This window comes from Chenopodium quinoa, unplaced genomic scaffold, assembly GCF_001683475.1.
Source record: "Chenopodium quinoa cultivar QQ74 unplaced genomic scaffold, ASM168347v1, whole genome shotgun sequence".
Classification (NCBI taxonomy): Eukaryota; Viridiplantae; Streptophyta; class Magnoliopsida; order Caryophyllales; family Amaranthaceae; genus Chenopodium; species Chenopodium quinoa.
The window spans coordinates 5002062-5017296 of record NW_018745413.1 but is presented as its reverse complement, the minus strand read 5'-3'; the positions used below and the strand labels follow the sequence as shown (position 1 = coordinate 5017296).

At 34.0% G+C, this 15235-nt stretch overlaps 1 protein-coding gene across 2 annotated transcripts; it reads right to left on the bottom strand.

Moving 5' to 3' along the window:
• Positions 1-1836: 1836 nt before the first annotated feature.
• LOC110713343 (auxin-binding protein T85-like) lies at positions 1837-13814 on the bottom strand. 2 transcript variants are annotated; one of them, XM_021891799.1, is made up of 6 exons: positions 13617-13814; positions 12441-12547; positions 10239-10442; positions 8223-8264; positions 4932-4999; positions 1837-2386 (listed from the first exon to the last, which is right to left on the bottom strand). In XM_021891799.1, exons 1-6 carry the CDS (start codon positions 13708-13710, stop codon positions 2272-2274), a joined length of 630 nt encoding a protein of 209 aa, XP_021747491.1. In that variant the 5' UTR covers positions 13711-13814; the 3' UTR covers positions 1837-2271. The 2 variants fall into 2 exon arrangements, with proteins under 2 accessions (XP_021747491.1, XP_021747492.1); XM_021891800.1 differs by lacking the exon at positions 8223-8264 and having other exon boundaries at positions 13617-13810.
• Between the last annotated feature and the right edge of the window lie 1421 nt (positions 13815-15235).

Below are 15235 nucleotides of genomic sequence, written 5' to 3'. Positions count from 1 at the left end.
ATATGTTTAAGGATTTTATAGAAGAAAGGGCCAAATTTTATACTACGTATTAGTCTTCTCACTTGAAATCTTTGTGTAAGACAAAATGGATCAAAGTAAGAAGATCAATAAAAATGGAGGGAGTACAAGATATTGTACATTAGACCCCTGTATTTATATCTAAGATACATGACTATAAGTCTATATTGATTCATAGCAAAATAAATAAAAACACAAGAATTAAAGTTCTTTTAAACGTTCTAAATTATTAAACGAGTTAAGAGTACAATTAGGTACTCAATTCTTCAATTTTTCACCTTTTAGGTACTCAATTTTTTTTTGCTCACCTTTTAGGTACTCAAAATTATTTTCAGGCTAATTAACTCACCACTAACCATACCTAATTAAAAAATTAATTTAAAAAAAAATAACTAATTTTTCTGTCGAAGCAGTCAAAAACTAGCCGTTATTAGGCTATTTAAAGATGTCTGAAGTAGGCAAAAAAAATGCTATGAATACAGCAGCAACAAAGTAGCAGCAAAACGGAATCAATCTAGTTTTCTTATCCTAAATTCATCATCAACAATTTTCCCAGAAAAAAAAAAAAAGTTTCTGAATAACTGCTGCTTCATCCGGTTCTTCCCCTTCTTTACTGCAGTTCAGTGTCATCCATGACAAGAAAAAAAAAATCTGAACAGAGCTTCAAGGTCAAAAAATCAGCCTCAGCCATTCTTCCCTAAACAGATACACTGACCATAATTTGAAGTTAGGCACTTCAAATTGACAACAAAAACACACATAACACCATCAATCACACATACACATTTTTATCAAAACCTCCCCTATTCTACTTCGCAAAACACATTCATTAATTCAACCCTTGCGCAAATTATACAACATGTAATCAACATCAACCAACAACACTAGCATAATCCATCAACAAACAACAAAACAACAAATTTAGCCCAAAAAACACAACAAATCGACATCATCAATTTCGTTCAAAAAACCCACAAAACCGTAAACCCTAACTCGTAAAATAAGATCATCAATTGGGTAAAAAATTCGAAATTTATTGTCAAATTAAGAACAAAAACGAGTAATGAAGATTACCTCAAAAAAATGGCTGCGCTAAGTGTCGTTTTCCCCATATCTGCCCCAAGCTTGCTCGTGTTTTTCACCAAATGCGCAGCACTTTTCTAGAAGAGGAAAGAATAAAGGGGGAATAAGAGAATACGAAAGGGGGAAAAAAATTCTGACCCGCACATTTTTTTATACGAGTGGGCCCCACTTTCAGTTAACCCAAGGTACTGAATTGTTAACCAAGGGTACCGAATTCTTAGGGGGAATTATTTTTTTTGGCTGGAAAATAGTACTCAATACCCCAACGGTGCAAAAAAAAAAAACAAAAATTTAGTACCTAAACGGTGAAAAATTGTAGAATTAAGTACCCAAATTTGTGCTTAACTCTTATTAAACTTATTTGACTAGTTAATTACGTTAGTCGGATTGATTGCTAGGCAATATAAGTTTATCGTAAAAGTGTTTAGTACATAGATGTTAAGAAATAGGTACTTTAATGTATATACTGATTAAAAAAGATGTTGAGTACTTTTTGAAGGTGTTTACAGCGTTAGGCAAGATTTTAACATGTTGAAAAACTCTTTCACGCTGAAAATCTGTAGAGGTAAGCAACAATGGAAGCATTTGATTCGATGACATACAAGCAGAGATGGAAAGTAAACTGCCTGCTGGTTTAGAAGAATACTTCTTCAGATTCTGCTAATTTGAGCATTTAAGTCAGGCAAGATATAATACAAAGTCAAAAAACTTTCTCATGCTCAAGATCTGCAAATGTAAGGAACAATGAAAGCATTCAATTCGATGACATACAAGCAGAGATGGCAACTAAACTGCCTGCTGCCTGCTGGTTTAGAAAAATACTTGTTCAGATTCTGCGAATTTGGACATTGAAGTGAGAAAGAAGTTTAGCTTTTCATCCCTGAGAAATAAAGACATGAAAATCGAAATATGGACTGCCAAGATGTATCCGCCACTGTGTATACCTAGAGTACTCGTTGACACATTCAGAATTCAAACATGAGAAATTAAAGCATATACATTACCTAGACCAAGTACATTACCAGACTCTTAATTATGAACAACACTAATACATGATACGTTGGAAGCATTCACAATTCAACACAAGACACGTGCCTCCATTTGTTTTGCTGAGAATCTGAGATGTTAACATGTTAGCATAAAAACTGTAGAACTTGTGAGTTAAAATTTCTAAAGCTCATCTTTTACTGGTGAGTTGAAAGACTCGAAACAGTGTTCATCCCAGTAGAATGGAAACTTCAATCTGGCTGCAGTATGAGGCATCGACCAATCTTCATACATAAACCTATCACATAAAAAATAAAAAATAAAAAAAAATCTTAGTTAATAATCCAATTATGGCATCCTCAAGATACAGCAGATACAAATCACATCTGATATTTATACATAAGAATGTATTGCAAATAGCAACGGTAAAACAAACTCGGTCTTTATGCATGAGAACGTATTGTAAATAGCAATGATACTATTCTAGATCCGGGGTCTATGATCTCTGGCTGCCATCGTGACGCAACTAGGTTCCCTTCCTCATTGCTATTCATGATTCAACAATGAGATGGTCGAGTATTTTAAGGCATAAGACAATGAAATAACAGTCTATCATAGTTAATCAGCAACCAGAACTCTTTAAGACGTATCTAAATAAGAGATCCACAAGCAGATTGTTTCATGTCTAGCTTTGTCCATTAAGGTCACTTCTGAGCACTATAAATCTATACTGAGTATAGTTAAAACATTAAAAGTTTGCTATGTATATAGAGGGAACTCCTCTTTGAACTTGCAGAATCTTTCAGAGTATCGCATGCAGTAGTTTATTTAGCAACCACATTTAGCCAATAACAGATACACTCATAAGACAGATTAGCCATATTGCACTGGAAATACATGTATATTCAAGATCGGTCATAAAGCAATGCATTTGGAAAATAATAATAAAAAATACAAGGTTATTTCTTTCCTTTTTAAAATCATCTCTCTTCCCATATGTTTTAATATAGTTCATATCTCAATTTCAGGGTTAGAATGTCAGGCATTAAAAAGACTACTAGGGATAAGGGCATGCAAAATGTAAAAGATATGACGACTCCATGGCAATGTCCCAAAGAAGCCATCTTGATTTGCTAACCTGGCATATATCAGATACCCTGACTAGAAACTGAAGAAGGCATGGCAAACACAATCTCACAAGTACACCTGACACTGAAACTTACAAGTATATGTTTTGTATATGATGATCTTTAATTTCTTTCATAAGACAGATTGACAGAGCATGAAAAAGTTTGCAGACTTCAGTTTAAATTCCAAGCACACCTATCACCAGATGGCAAATAATGCATACGATGTGAAACAGAAATGAGAATGAGATTAAATAAGGAAGTTCTTAAGAATACCCTTGAGTATAATTTTTTCATCAAAAGTGCCCTAGGTTTAGATTTATCCAAAAAAATTGCAACCAATTTCAATTCAAAAATTGCTCTTAACATTATAAAGTCCAATGTTTTTTACGCAAATAATGTAGTTAGCAAAGCTCCTCTCTCCCTCCTCTCTCTGACCGTCAACAGAGCTTGAATTTTCAATCACGTCTCACCCAAATGCTCATCAATATAAGTTATTATAAGCTCTGTAAATCATTATTCATTTGTCTTACATTTTCAATTAGTCACCAATTACCACCATATAGTTATTCCTTTTCTCATAGGTAATTGCAAGTTTGATGTATGACACAAGGAAATATTGGTCTTAAAAGGAAGAAGTGGCATGTTTATTATAAAGATGTTTAGGGCTAGCAACAGAACCACTAAAGTATGCCCATAATAAAACTGTTTAATTTGAGAGGTATGGTAATGTTTCCCTTAATTGATGGTTATCAGTATCCTCCCTACCTTAACTGATAATACATCATGCCATCTTCCTCGATCTCCCTCTCTGATTTGATTCCATTCCATTATAATACCAGACAATCCATAAAAGCAATGGTTACAATTAACATTTCCCTCTCTCATTGACTTAAATCCATTCTGTTTCCTCCGATCACACCAAATGCACCCAAAAAGTTTCAGCCTAATAAGACAAGCCCAAGACAACGTACAACAAAACAAACAAATAGAGTGCTATTCATTTGACAGCTTAATTCAATATCAAAGTGATGATACTCATTGGCAAGTTGTTACTTTACCAGATTCACCAGATTATATTGGAATAATCGAAAGTATGAAAAAAAATATGGTGAAATCAAGATATATTGGAATAATCAAATCCATGAGAAAACAACTACTGCCTTTGTCCTTTTTTATATTTCCTGTATTCCTCTTTGGGGTGTTCCTTTGAGATGCCCCATTGTTCTCTCCCTCTCTCTTCTCATCAATGCCTCTTGCAACACCATGTGCATAATTTTGCCTCACTTCAAAAAAAATGAAAGTAATCTTTGCTCTATGGAGCAAGCAAAAAGGGACATGAGTAAAATATCAAAAGGTAAACTTTCCAAAAATACTTTTTACATTAATCCACATCAAAAGAAAAAAGCCCCATCAGCGTAGTCACTAAAAGTAATCATAATTGCCAAAGAGCCAACAAGGGAAGAAATTTTAAATATACATAATGTTCATTGTTCAGCGACTAGTTTGATTCTAAACAAGACCTTGTATTGATGAAATATAGCTAATAGTAGTGCAGAACTTTTTTAGCTACTCTGCTATTTTTTAATAAACACAAATTAATGCAACTTTTCAGTATGCTAATATGCACTTCGAAAGTTTAAATGACTTCAGAGCATGCTCAAAAGTAAGAAAATTTGGGGAAACTATCTTGATTGACTGAGAGAAGAAAATTACACTTTGACTGGAGGACGTGATACAATAGCCAGCAGTTGCAGATCCTCACTGCTGTCAGTGTTCGAGACCTGTACATCAAAACAAAAGTCAGAGGCGTCAACTGTTGTCCATTGTAATAATAGATGCAAAAATAGAAAAGCCTGCGTACGCTTATTTACTGAGGAGAATAAAAATGATAAGGCTATCTTAACAATCCCCTCTGCAACCCGAAAGCAATAGATAAGGCACGGACCAGCAGAGTTCTTATAGACAACTCGACAAAACTTCAAATGGTAAGACAGTACCTTAAAATGCAAACATATATGGTCACAATGTCAAACTAGTTAGAATAATGACACTTTACTTTTCTCTATCTTCACAAAAAATTACCAAGATCAAGGAAAATGCAATTACAAATTCTTCTAAAAGACAGCTTGACCAAACTACTCAGATCCTAGTTATAGCTTTCAGAAGACAGGCCCCTGGGAAGCTAAAAAATCAAAGTTTGAACAAGCTGAGGTAGGTTGTGATCAATGACAGGCCACTGGGAATTATTAAAGGGATGCTGGCTTGATCATTTGAATAACACTAGGTCTGCAGAAGTAACATACTAATATAATAAGGTGTGTGCAAGGTGCAGTTTGAATTTCCACAAGGATGAGAATTGAGAACTAGGGCACATATAAACTCTATTTCTCAAGGACAAGATTACAAGGGTGCAGCTTAATAATATTTGGAAAATCAAACAGTTACCTGGCTTAAAAGTCACCAATAAGTAGTTCATTATTGGTTTCCCTTGTAATAAAGTGAGTGAGAAAAATAGAAAGTGTTGCAGAGTTGCAGTTGGAAGATTCCTTGAAACAAAAGAAGATGATTAAAGAGGATGAAAGAGTTGGGTTTAATACAAGATGGAAGAAAATTCAGCTTGACCAGGATCAAGAATATAAGTAGAGGGTGAAGCTGTGAAGTTGCCTAGAAGATGGATTGAAGTCGTATCCCTTTTTTAAAACAGTCACAATCATTTAGTGCTACACATGTTACCAAATTAGCTCAATACCACAATGATCCTTCAATTATTGTTATTATTATGTTTTTAAATATTGGTCCTGATTTCCATTCAAATCCACAGCATCCTTGCTCCTGTCAGTTACTTTCAAGCAAATTCTCTAATGTTATTTAATGCTTTGTAATACTATTTACTTATGCACTACGTAATTAAACATGGTGGTACAAGTGTTGGGTATGGGTGCATATACAAGAGTCAAAAAAGTTAGGACTTAATATCTTAGACCCAAGACATTGTCCTTGATGAACACAGATGCGAGATCATGGCATTCATAACATATATTTCTAAATTTTAAAGACTACTCCCTCCATTTTTTATACTTGTTTTATTTCTTCATGCACGGAGTTTTAGGAGAAATTGAAAAAAGTAATAAAATATGGAGGTAGTGGGGTTGGTGGAAGAATAAAAAATTGTAAAAAAACAAAAGTAGTTGAGAGAATTGGAGGAGAGGGCATATGAGTTAATAATATATAATTTATGTTGGATTCACTAGTTGAGAGAAATGATTAAATATTGTAAAAGCTTTCTAAACAAGCAAATGGAGCAAGTATTTAAAAACGGCCGGAAATGGAAAGTGGAGCAAGTATTTAAAAACGGAGGGAGTATTTATGTGAGTTTCTCATGTTAAAGGAGTGTTCACATATACATACAAACATAGCCAGACGTTTCACTTTAACTTGCATCAGTAGCATGCTAATTCTGATTAAAATAACTCCACCATCCCTCTATATAACTACATTTTGTGTTACATCTCTTGAGGTGTTCCCACTTCCCACACATCCATTTTAACATATGCATCTCCACTAAACTCATGTTCTTTACACTCTCCTTAAATTCCTAACTTCTGACCAAATACAACGATGTAATTGCCATCCCATATAATTTTCCTTTGAAGCTCAATATCATGATACAATTGCGTTCAAATCGACTTGCTCTGCTCTTTAAAGCAACTCTGCTATGCTCTTTTTTAGAGCTGCTCTGCTCTGCTATGTCCTGCCTGCTGTGTCGTGCCTGCTAAAATCTAATCTGCTCTGTTGTGCCTTACTCTCTCTGTGTGCACTGCTCAAAAGAAATCTACTCTGCTATCTGCTTTGTCTTGCTCAGGTGGCCCGGAAGCTCAAAAGAGCAGGGCCTACCATTAATATCACAAATCCACAACATCCTTGCTTCTCCCTTCCCAAGATTAAATCAGCACTTCACAGTAAAACTTTTTTTCTATATTAAGTACTACCTCTGTTTCCATTTGATCTTAACATTTACAATTTGCACAAATTTAAGAAAACTGGTGAGTGAGTGGGTGGGTACAAGAAAAAGGTGTTTAAAGTAAGAGAAAATAATGTAAAAAAGTAGATGGGTATAATAAAAAGTTTGGATAAAATAAGAGAGTGAATGAAAAGGAGAAAATATTGTGGGGTAAGAGGCAAAGTTTTCAGGATCGAGATCCTACTTTGGATCGATAGGGGGGGGGGGGTAGGATCGGATCGTAGAATCGTAAGATCCTACAAATTTGAGGAAATAAGCAACCAAATTGGTTAACTGTGCCTAGTACATGTTTCTTAAGTAAAAATAATTGTTAGAAAACACACTTTTGCTCATATATGATCGTTGTTACATAATTAAGATGATTTTACAAATATTTTAAAGCGTACATAGTCCAAATAGTATAAGAAAAACATAGTTCAAACATCATAAAAGCTAAAAAACTGAATAATCAACAAACTAACAACAACTACTCTTCATTATAACCAAAATTCTTATCATTGGCATCATCGAAGCTCTTAATTGGGTTAACCTGAAATTAAGCTACTATAGTATCAAAAGGAAATCCAGAATAATCAACATTTTTATAGCATATAATTTTATATCAAATGAACATTAATTCTTATGACTTTAAAAACCCATTAATTCTCTGTTAATCACAACAATCAACAAGAAAATAACTTTTTAAGAAAAGCAAAGTAACAATAATATGTCACTAAATTAAGAATGTTAATTAAAAAAAAAAAAAAAAGTCACAAAATTAATATGGAGTATGAAAAAAATGCAACTTCAGCAACATGTAATTGGGCATTTGAGCTGATCAACTTACCCACCAAATTTGCCTCAAAATTAATCGAATATACAAAAATTGAATAAGTAAAAAAACAAAAGTACAGCAAATTACTTCACCAAATCTCATCAATCTCATGAATTTCTAATTTCTATTGAAAAAAAAAATCGACAAGTAGTGAAGTAGTATTATTTACCTTCAATTTTGAGCTTTGATTCGAGCAAAGATCTATCAAGAGCTGCGTTTCAGTGAGTGTTAGGGCTTCAAACAGAGAAAGGAGAAACGTTTAATCTTTTGAGGTAATTATTTTGGGCCTTAAAATAAAGATTGTATGTTTTGGGCTCTATCTAAGAGTCTTTACTTAGGATCGGTAGGATCGTATTGGGATCGCGATCCCACCGATTCCACACGATCCCACACGATCCCACACGATCCTACTACGATCCTGGCTCATTTACGACTTTAGCTTCGATCCGGATCGATTTGTAATATCCGGATCGTAGGATCGTACGATCCTACGATCCGGATCGCGATTCTAACAACTATGGTAAGAGGGTAATATAGTGAAACTTGTTTATCAAGTATGAAATTGATTATTAGTCAATTAAAGATTCATTGTTTTTGTATTGTTAATACTATTAAGCTTGTTATAATAAGTAGCTAGAGACCTACAACCACGGGTTGAAATTATATATTTAGGACACGAGATGTCACGCGAATAATGCTAAGATTATTTCCATTACTATAGAGTTATTACTCCTCCGTTCCTAATTGAATGTTTACATTTGCCATCATTACTATGACCATAAAATATTTAGTTGCATATTAATATAAAATTTAATAGTTGAATATTAATAAACCACTCATTAAAAACATGACTATGTTATTTTTTTTATATTGAGAATAATTTAGAAATTTTTTCATCTTATGAATAGTGCCAATATTCCAAATGGGAAGAACAAAAAGAAACCAACGAAGTATATTTTTTTAATAACTATTGTATGTGGGTATTCCTTGGGTTTGGGAAGATTATTTAATTTCTATTCTACTAATTATATTCTGTTTAATAGTTCTATACTCTATTTAAATTATTGAACTATGTTTGGGAGTTGGGACAGATGGTGAATAAAATAAAGTGCCTTCTTGAGCCAGTTAATGTGCTATAGATGCCAATTTTGCAAGTGATTGTATTATGTATGAGCAATTATTACTTAATTGTTTTGAATCTAAGTGAGTACAGGTTGTCTTTCATGGGTAACACTATGATGGCAAACCACAAAAACGCCTTAGATCACCAAACTTAACCTCTCAATGTTAGAAGAGAATACGTAACTTCCTTAGAACTCATCAGAGGTCTAATACAAAATCCCCTAGGGATTTTTATCTCTTTAGTCTCTCTGGCATTCTGATAGTAGAATCTCAAATACACTTCCACTTGAAAAGATTTAACCCACAAAACAACCTAAATAAGACAGCATAAAAGAAATCTCCAGAACCTAAGAAATCAGCAAAAATGTATATTCAAGGCATCACCCACTTAAAAAACTTCATAGATCAAGAAAGGTTATTCTGCTTCCTCATGCATTCTTTCAGTCTTAATCATCAACAGCAAATAACATGGTGCAGGGACTCAAATATTGATAAGTAACAAAGAGTTACCTAAGTAACCTAAAATTCTAACATCTGCTGGAAAAATATTACACTGTCTGTTGAAAGATTCATGCTCCAATGTTTAGGGGTGGGAATCATTACAAGTCTTTTTCAACTTCTATTTTTGGAAATGCCTTTATAATCGTTCATCGTGTACTTCACTAATCCGGTTTTGTTAATCTCTATTATAAGGGTCAACTAGCCCATCAAAGTTCAAATTTTTTATGCTTGCCAAGGCTTTGTAGAGTCTAAATCTTCGATTGTTGATAAAAGAATTCTTTACATAGCCAAATGGCAGTCACCAAACCTGATTGGTACATTAGTTCAATCAGTTTCAATCTCAATAATGTCAGCTTTAGACAGACAATCTAATGTGAATTCCATAGTGTGCATACAGTAACCTTCTACCAACCAAAGAAGTAATTAATATTCCAGTTAACTCATATTGGTGACTCAACAAAAATCAGAATTATAGATTAATAAATACAAAATACATCAATACTTACCACATCTAGCAGAAATAATTTAGCTACCAACACTACATGGGCAGAAATCAGTTTACCTGGTGAACATCATTGACTGGGACAATGAAAGTACTGTTTGCAAAGATAGGAAAGGCTTTAGGTTGGCCAGGATATTTTCCATGTGAGTCTGAAGCAAGATAAAGTGTACCACTACCCTTCAGGACTACAAAAACTTCTTCGCACGAGTGTCTGTGAATTGGTGTCTGTGATCCAGGAGAGAAGGTTTGAAGCCACACCTCAATCTGCCATAATTAGACATAAGAAAAATTTAAGACGAGATTTAAGATCAAAACAATAACAATTTAAATAATGTGATCTCTTAAATTGTCTTAGCTATTATCATCTTTTGCTAATGTCTAAGTGGGTCTAACCATAATCATTCCCTTCAAAAAGCTTTGATTCATACCACCTAATATTAGGGGTGAGCAAAAATTCCGGGTACCCGGTTTTGGAACCGGAACTGGTTAGGACCCGGCGGGTCTAGACCCGGAAACGGTCCCACTGGGACCGGGTCCAGTTCCAAAAAATTGGACCCAGTTAAAACCAATTCCAGTTCCGGGTCTGAAAATTTTGGACCCGGTACCCACTGGGTACCCGGTATTGGAATTTTTAAAGTAAGCTTAGTATACAACCCATGAGAAAATTAGGCCCATTTGTCTATTAGCCCATAAAACCCTAGTATCATACGTAGTGGAGTATCCTTTTTGTCAGCCTCCTTCAAACATTTCTCCAATTCCTCTTTCAATCTCTCTCTACCTTTTTTACTTTTTCTCAGCTTCATCATCCAAATTGATGGATCGTTCTCTTCAATCTCCTGGCTTTCTCTTTCCTCGTCCACTTGTTCATCATTCTCGACATGAATTATCCATTCTTCTAGTGCCCTCTTTTGTTTTGTGAATATTAAAGTAAAAAGTTATAAATTCTAATTGTATAACTGTCGATAAGTGAATTGTTTTAGAAGTTGTGTTTGTTTAACATATTTTTTATGTATATTTTTTTATCTTTATTATGAATTACTAGACTTGAATTTTGCTTAGTGTTTAGATCTGGATTATTCTGATTTGTTGGAGTTATTCTAAACTTGCCTAATTTTCTACTTACAATAAAATTTGGTATTAAAAAATAGCAGTAGGGCAAGAACCGGGTACCCGGATTTGGAACTGGTACCTACCAGTTCCGGGACCAGTTCCTGAAATTTTAGACCCGGTATAACCGATTCCAATTCCAGTTCCAAATTTCAGGAACTGGTTATAACCGGGTCCGGTTCCATAAAATCCAACCGGTACCCGGTTATGCTCACCCCTACCTAATATAGTAGAACATATATACTATACCATACTATCATTGTACCACGCCATAATTTGAGGCTTTCAAAATAATAAAAACAATGCTTAAAGCTCATGAAAAACAATCGTCAAACCTCAGGAGTGTTATTGCTACACGTATTTTCCTTACAAAAATAAATGTAAAGCAGATAACATTTTACAAACTAAACCCTTTTATTACCAAGCATAACCTTTTTTGAATGTATTACCTTAGGCTATCGTTATTTCTACTAGTTAGGAAGATTTATACTCCAATAGTATATCTTGGATCCACGCATGAGGATGATCCAAAATAATATGTCACAGAGTTTACAAAAGATCTAATCATAGCTAATACATTGATTGTCCTGTTTTTTAGTCTTTAGCTCATATTCAATTATAATTTCTATTATCTACAAACTAGAATGCATGCAACATGGTTTTGTGATAAGCATCTTTTAAATCAGATCCCAAGGTGAATATTGTAAGTACCTTCACTATCAAACTGCACAATAAAATTATCCCAATTCTTCCCAGCTCCCACTTTCACCCTTTTATGAATTGCCCAAACTTCTGATAAGACTCTTCAATTTTCTTGATAAGCAAGGATCCTTTCTTCCTCTTTGTTTCAGTAAATACCAACTTAATTGAACAATATTGTGGCTCTTCCATGTTGTAATAGAAAAAATAAGTGGGAGAGAAGGTATCATCTAGGGAAGTTGCTTGAATAATATGATAGGCAATTATATGTATATTTTTACGAATGCTAAAGCTTGTAACGAACAAGGTACATATAAAATAAATAGGGTTACATTCAACTTATACAGGGGAGTGTGTTCGCACTTCGTAGTTAAGAATTTACAGATTTTGAAAGCTTCTAGCTACTATAAAAATGAGAGATGAGAAATGGTCGATTTATATAACCATGATACTTGCCTCTTTCAAGCCATGAATGAGAGACCCAGCAAGGGTAATGTGAGAAAGGCCTTCTCTACCATAATTATTTTGGGGAAGCTCACTTATATTCCTCACAAGTGGAAATCCTGCATCAACAGCAGACTACAATAAAAAATTCTGCACCGATATGCTAACCTGACTAGAAAAACAAAGCACTATGAGCTTCTCCATGTTAATTCGGTATCTCTTGCATCCATAAAAACCAATGACCTTGAATTGAAGATCTCAGATTCCATCTTATTCCAACTCATATGTTCATGTCCAAACATTTGCACAGTTCCTTGTATATTGGTTTAAGATTCATCTTTATTAACAACTCCTACACTTGACCAAAGAAACAAATTATTTAAAGTGGGGGGTATTTGATTGTCATCATAGAAAATTTAAAAATAAAACTTTGACTCATTATACAGATAATGTTTAAAGTGGGAGTACTAGATTGTCATCATAGATTCATTACTATTAACAACTCCTTCTATAGCTAATATTTCCTCATAATTGTTGTCTTTAGTTTATAAGCAAAACTCTAAACAAAAACTATGTTACTCGGACTCTTAATTTGACTTCAAGTACTCGCCGCAAACATGGTAGAGAACACTTAGACACTTCAAGTACTCGCCGTACCCACGTTCCTGAGTCCGACTAACATAGAGAAATATAACAAACAGGCCCTTTGTTGGCGGTTTTACTCTTTTGTTTCTTTCTTTCACTTTTTGCAATGTTATTTGCATTGTTCATATATCACAGTATTTTTTTGTAATTTTTCTGGATATAATTACAGTTTTGCATCAGTAATGTTAAATTTCATACCCGTTATAAAGGTTGGCTAAACCGAAAAGTTTAACTGTTAATCAACCCATCAACAATTCAATACCAGCACAAAATTAAGATGTTGCACTATGAATTTCCTTAGTGTATCAGTAACTCTAACAAAAATCCTGGGTATAAACCAATTACAGGCAATTCAATTGTCCGAAAATCGAAACGATAAATTTATCATCACACAATACATTATAAAAACAATATAATAACCCCTTTATTCATTAATTCATTTTCAAAGTATCAATGATGCATTGTAACATTGAGCATAAATTGCATATAACAAAGCAACCCCAGATATTAATATGAGATTTTAGCAGAGAATTAAAAGCTCACCATTAATGAAGCAATCTGAAGCTAAGAGGGTTGCTGCTAGGAGAAGCCAACTGAGAAGCACAATAGGCAGTAGATAAGCTTTAAACTGATACATTTCTCTCTCGCAATTGGGGTTCTTCTGGAATTTCCCAATGGCATAAACCAAACAAGATATTGAATGGAAGTTTCTCGGCTAATAAAACTAGGAAAAAATACAGTTTATAATTTGTTTATCTAATTCCATTTTCGGAAATAAACTAACAAAAAATCTTTCGTAAATAAGTAAATATTGATGGGACCCGTATATTAATAAAAGTTGTTCATTTATTTACAAAAATATCATGCTGACTGGGATGAATTCTTTATATTTGTAACTCTTGTAAAAGTCCATAGCACATTTACTGTAGCACCCAAAATGCTCCCAGATGTAATGTTCATTAGGAACAAGGAAATACCCACCCTGCCATTTGTCTCCCTTGCTTGAGCGCCTAAATTTCAAGGGTATTGTTGTCTTTTTAGTTTTTATCATTGCTTGGTGTATAATTGTCAGCTGCTTTTTGCCACGTGTACAATTCTACTTACTTTATTTGAGGATTTTTCCTTGCATTATTGCTCTGAATTTTCTTCTATTGCGCTATTTATCATTGTTTTGTCTAATTAATTTGCTGATTTTTTTTTTCTTGCAGTGCATAGTTCAATGGCGAAATTCGGCGGAATCTGGGTTCCTGCTGCTTTATATGTGATAGCTATTGACTATACGGTATTTTTTTTTTTTTTTTGGCTTTTTTTTGGGCTGGGGGGGGGGGGGAGTTGTTATTGTTGAGGTGTATGGTGGTCTGTGTTTGCTTGGTTATGTTTGATTGTGTAGATTACCGTTTAAATTAGGATTGTGATCTGCATTCTTATGTAATATAAGCAAATGCTCTGGTTTGTTCAGCTCGTGTTTATCGACAGTGGTGTTGGCAATTATTTTGTCCTGTAAAATTAATAGATTGATTTTTATCTTAGAATAGAGGATGTTTAGTTTCTGAGGTTGAAAACAATATTGTGATGTACTTCTTTGTTCTATTAAAATTATTTTGTACTCTAAAATTAATAAATTAATTTCTATGTGGCCTTATATTGTCTTGATTTTAGAATAGAGGATATTTAGCTTATGAGGTTGAAAATAATGAGTAGTGATAGACCACTACCAGGCCCATACTAGGGGCAAAAATGTAATTTCACGTAAAACTTACTCATGTTGTAAAAATGCAGTCTCTCTCCTCTCAATAACAGTATATAAATTATGAATAACAGTATAAAAACCAATAATAACAATATACAAACCAATAATAAAAGTATAGAAATTAATAATAACTGAGCACCGACAAAAAACTACCGGCGTCAATTTCGACCGAACTCAGCGATTTCCAACACAGAACTCACCGTTTTTAATGGCTAGAGCCATAAGTTTGTGTCTCTTGTTTTTGGGTTATGTTTTTTTGGGTGGTTTTCGGTGATTTTTAATGGAGGTAGTTGCATGTTTTTGGATTTCGACCAAGGTAGTAGCCGGTGGGGTGGGCTTCTTGTTGTCGGAGGTGAAGGTGCGGTGGGCGGAGGTTTGGCCGGCAATGGGAGCTATCTATGGAGGTGGGGAA

Excerpts from the sequence above, each read along its gene's own strand:
- LOC110713343 (XM_021891799.1), bottom strand. The coding sequence starts at position 13,710 with ATGTATCAGTTTAAAGCTTATCTACTGCCTATTGTGCTTCTCAGTTGG. Across the intron at positions 12,548-13,616 it reads TTCAGATTGCTTCATTAATG|GATTTCCACTTGTGAGGAAT; the intron begins GTGAGCTTTTAA and ends CTGTTGATGCAG. Across the intron at positions 5,000-8,222 it reads ATCAAAGCTCAAAATTGAAG|GTCTCGAACACTGACAGCAG; the intron begins GTAAATAATACT and ends TTTGATGTACAG.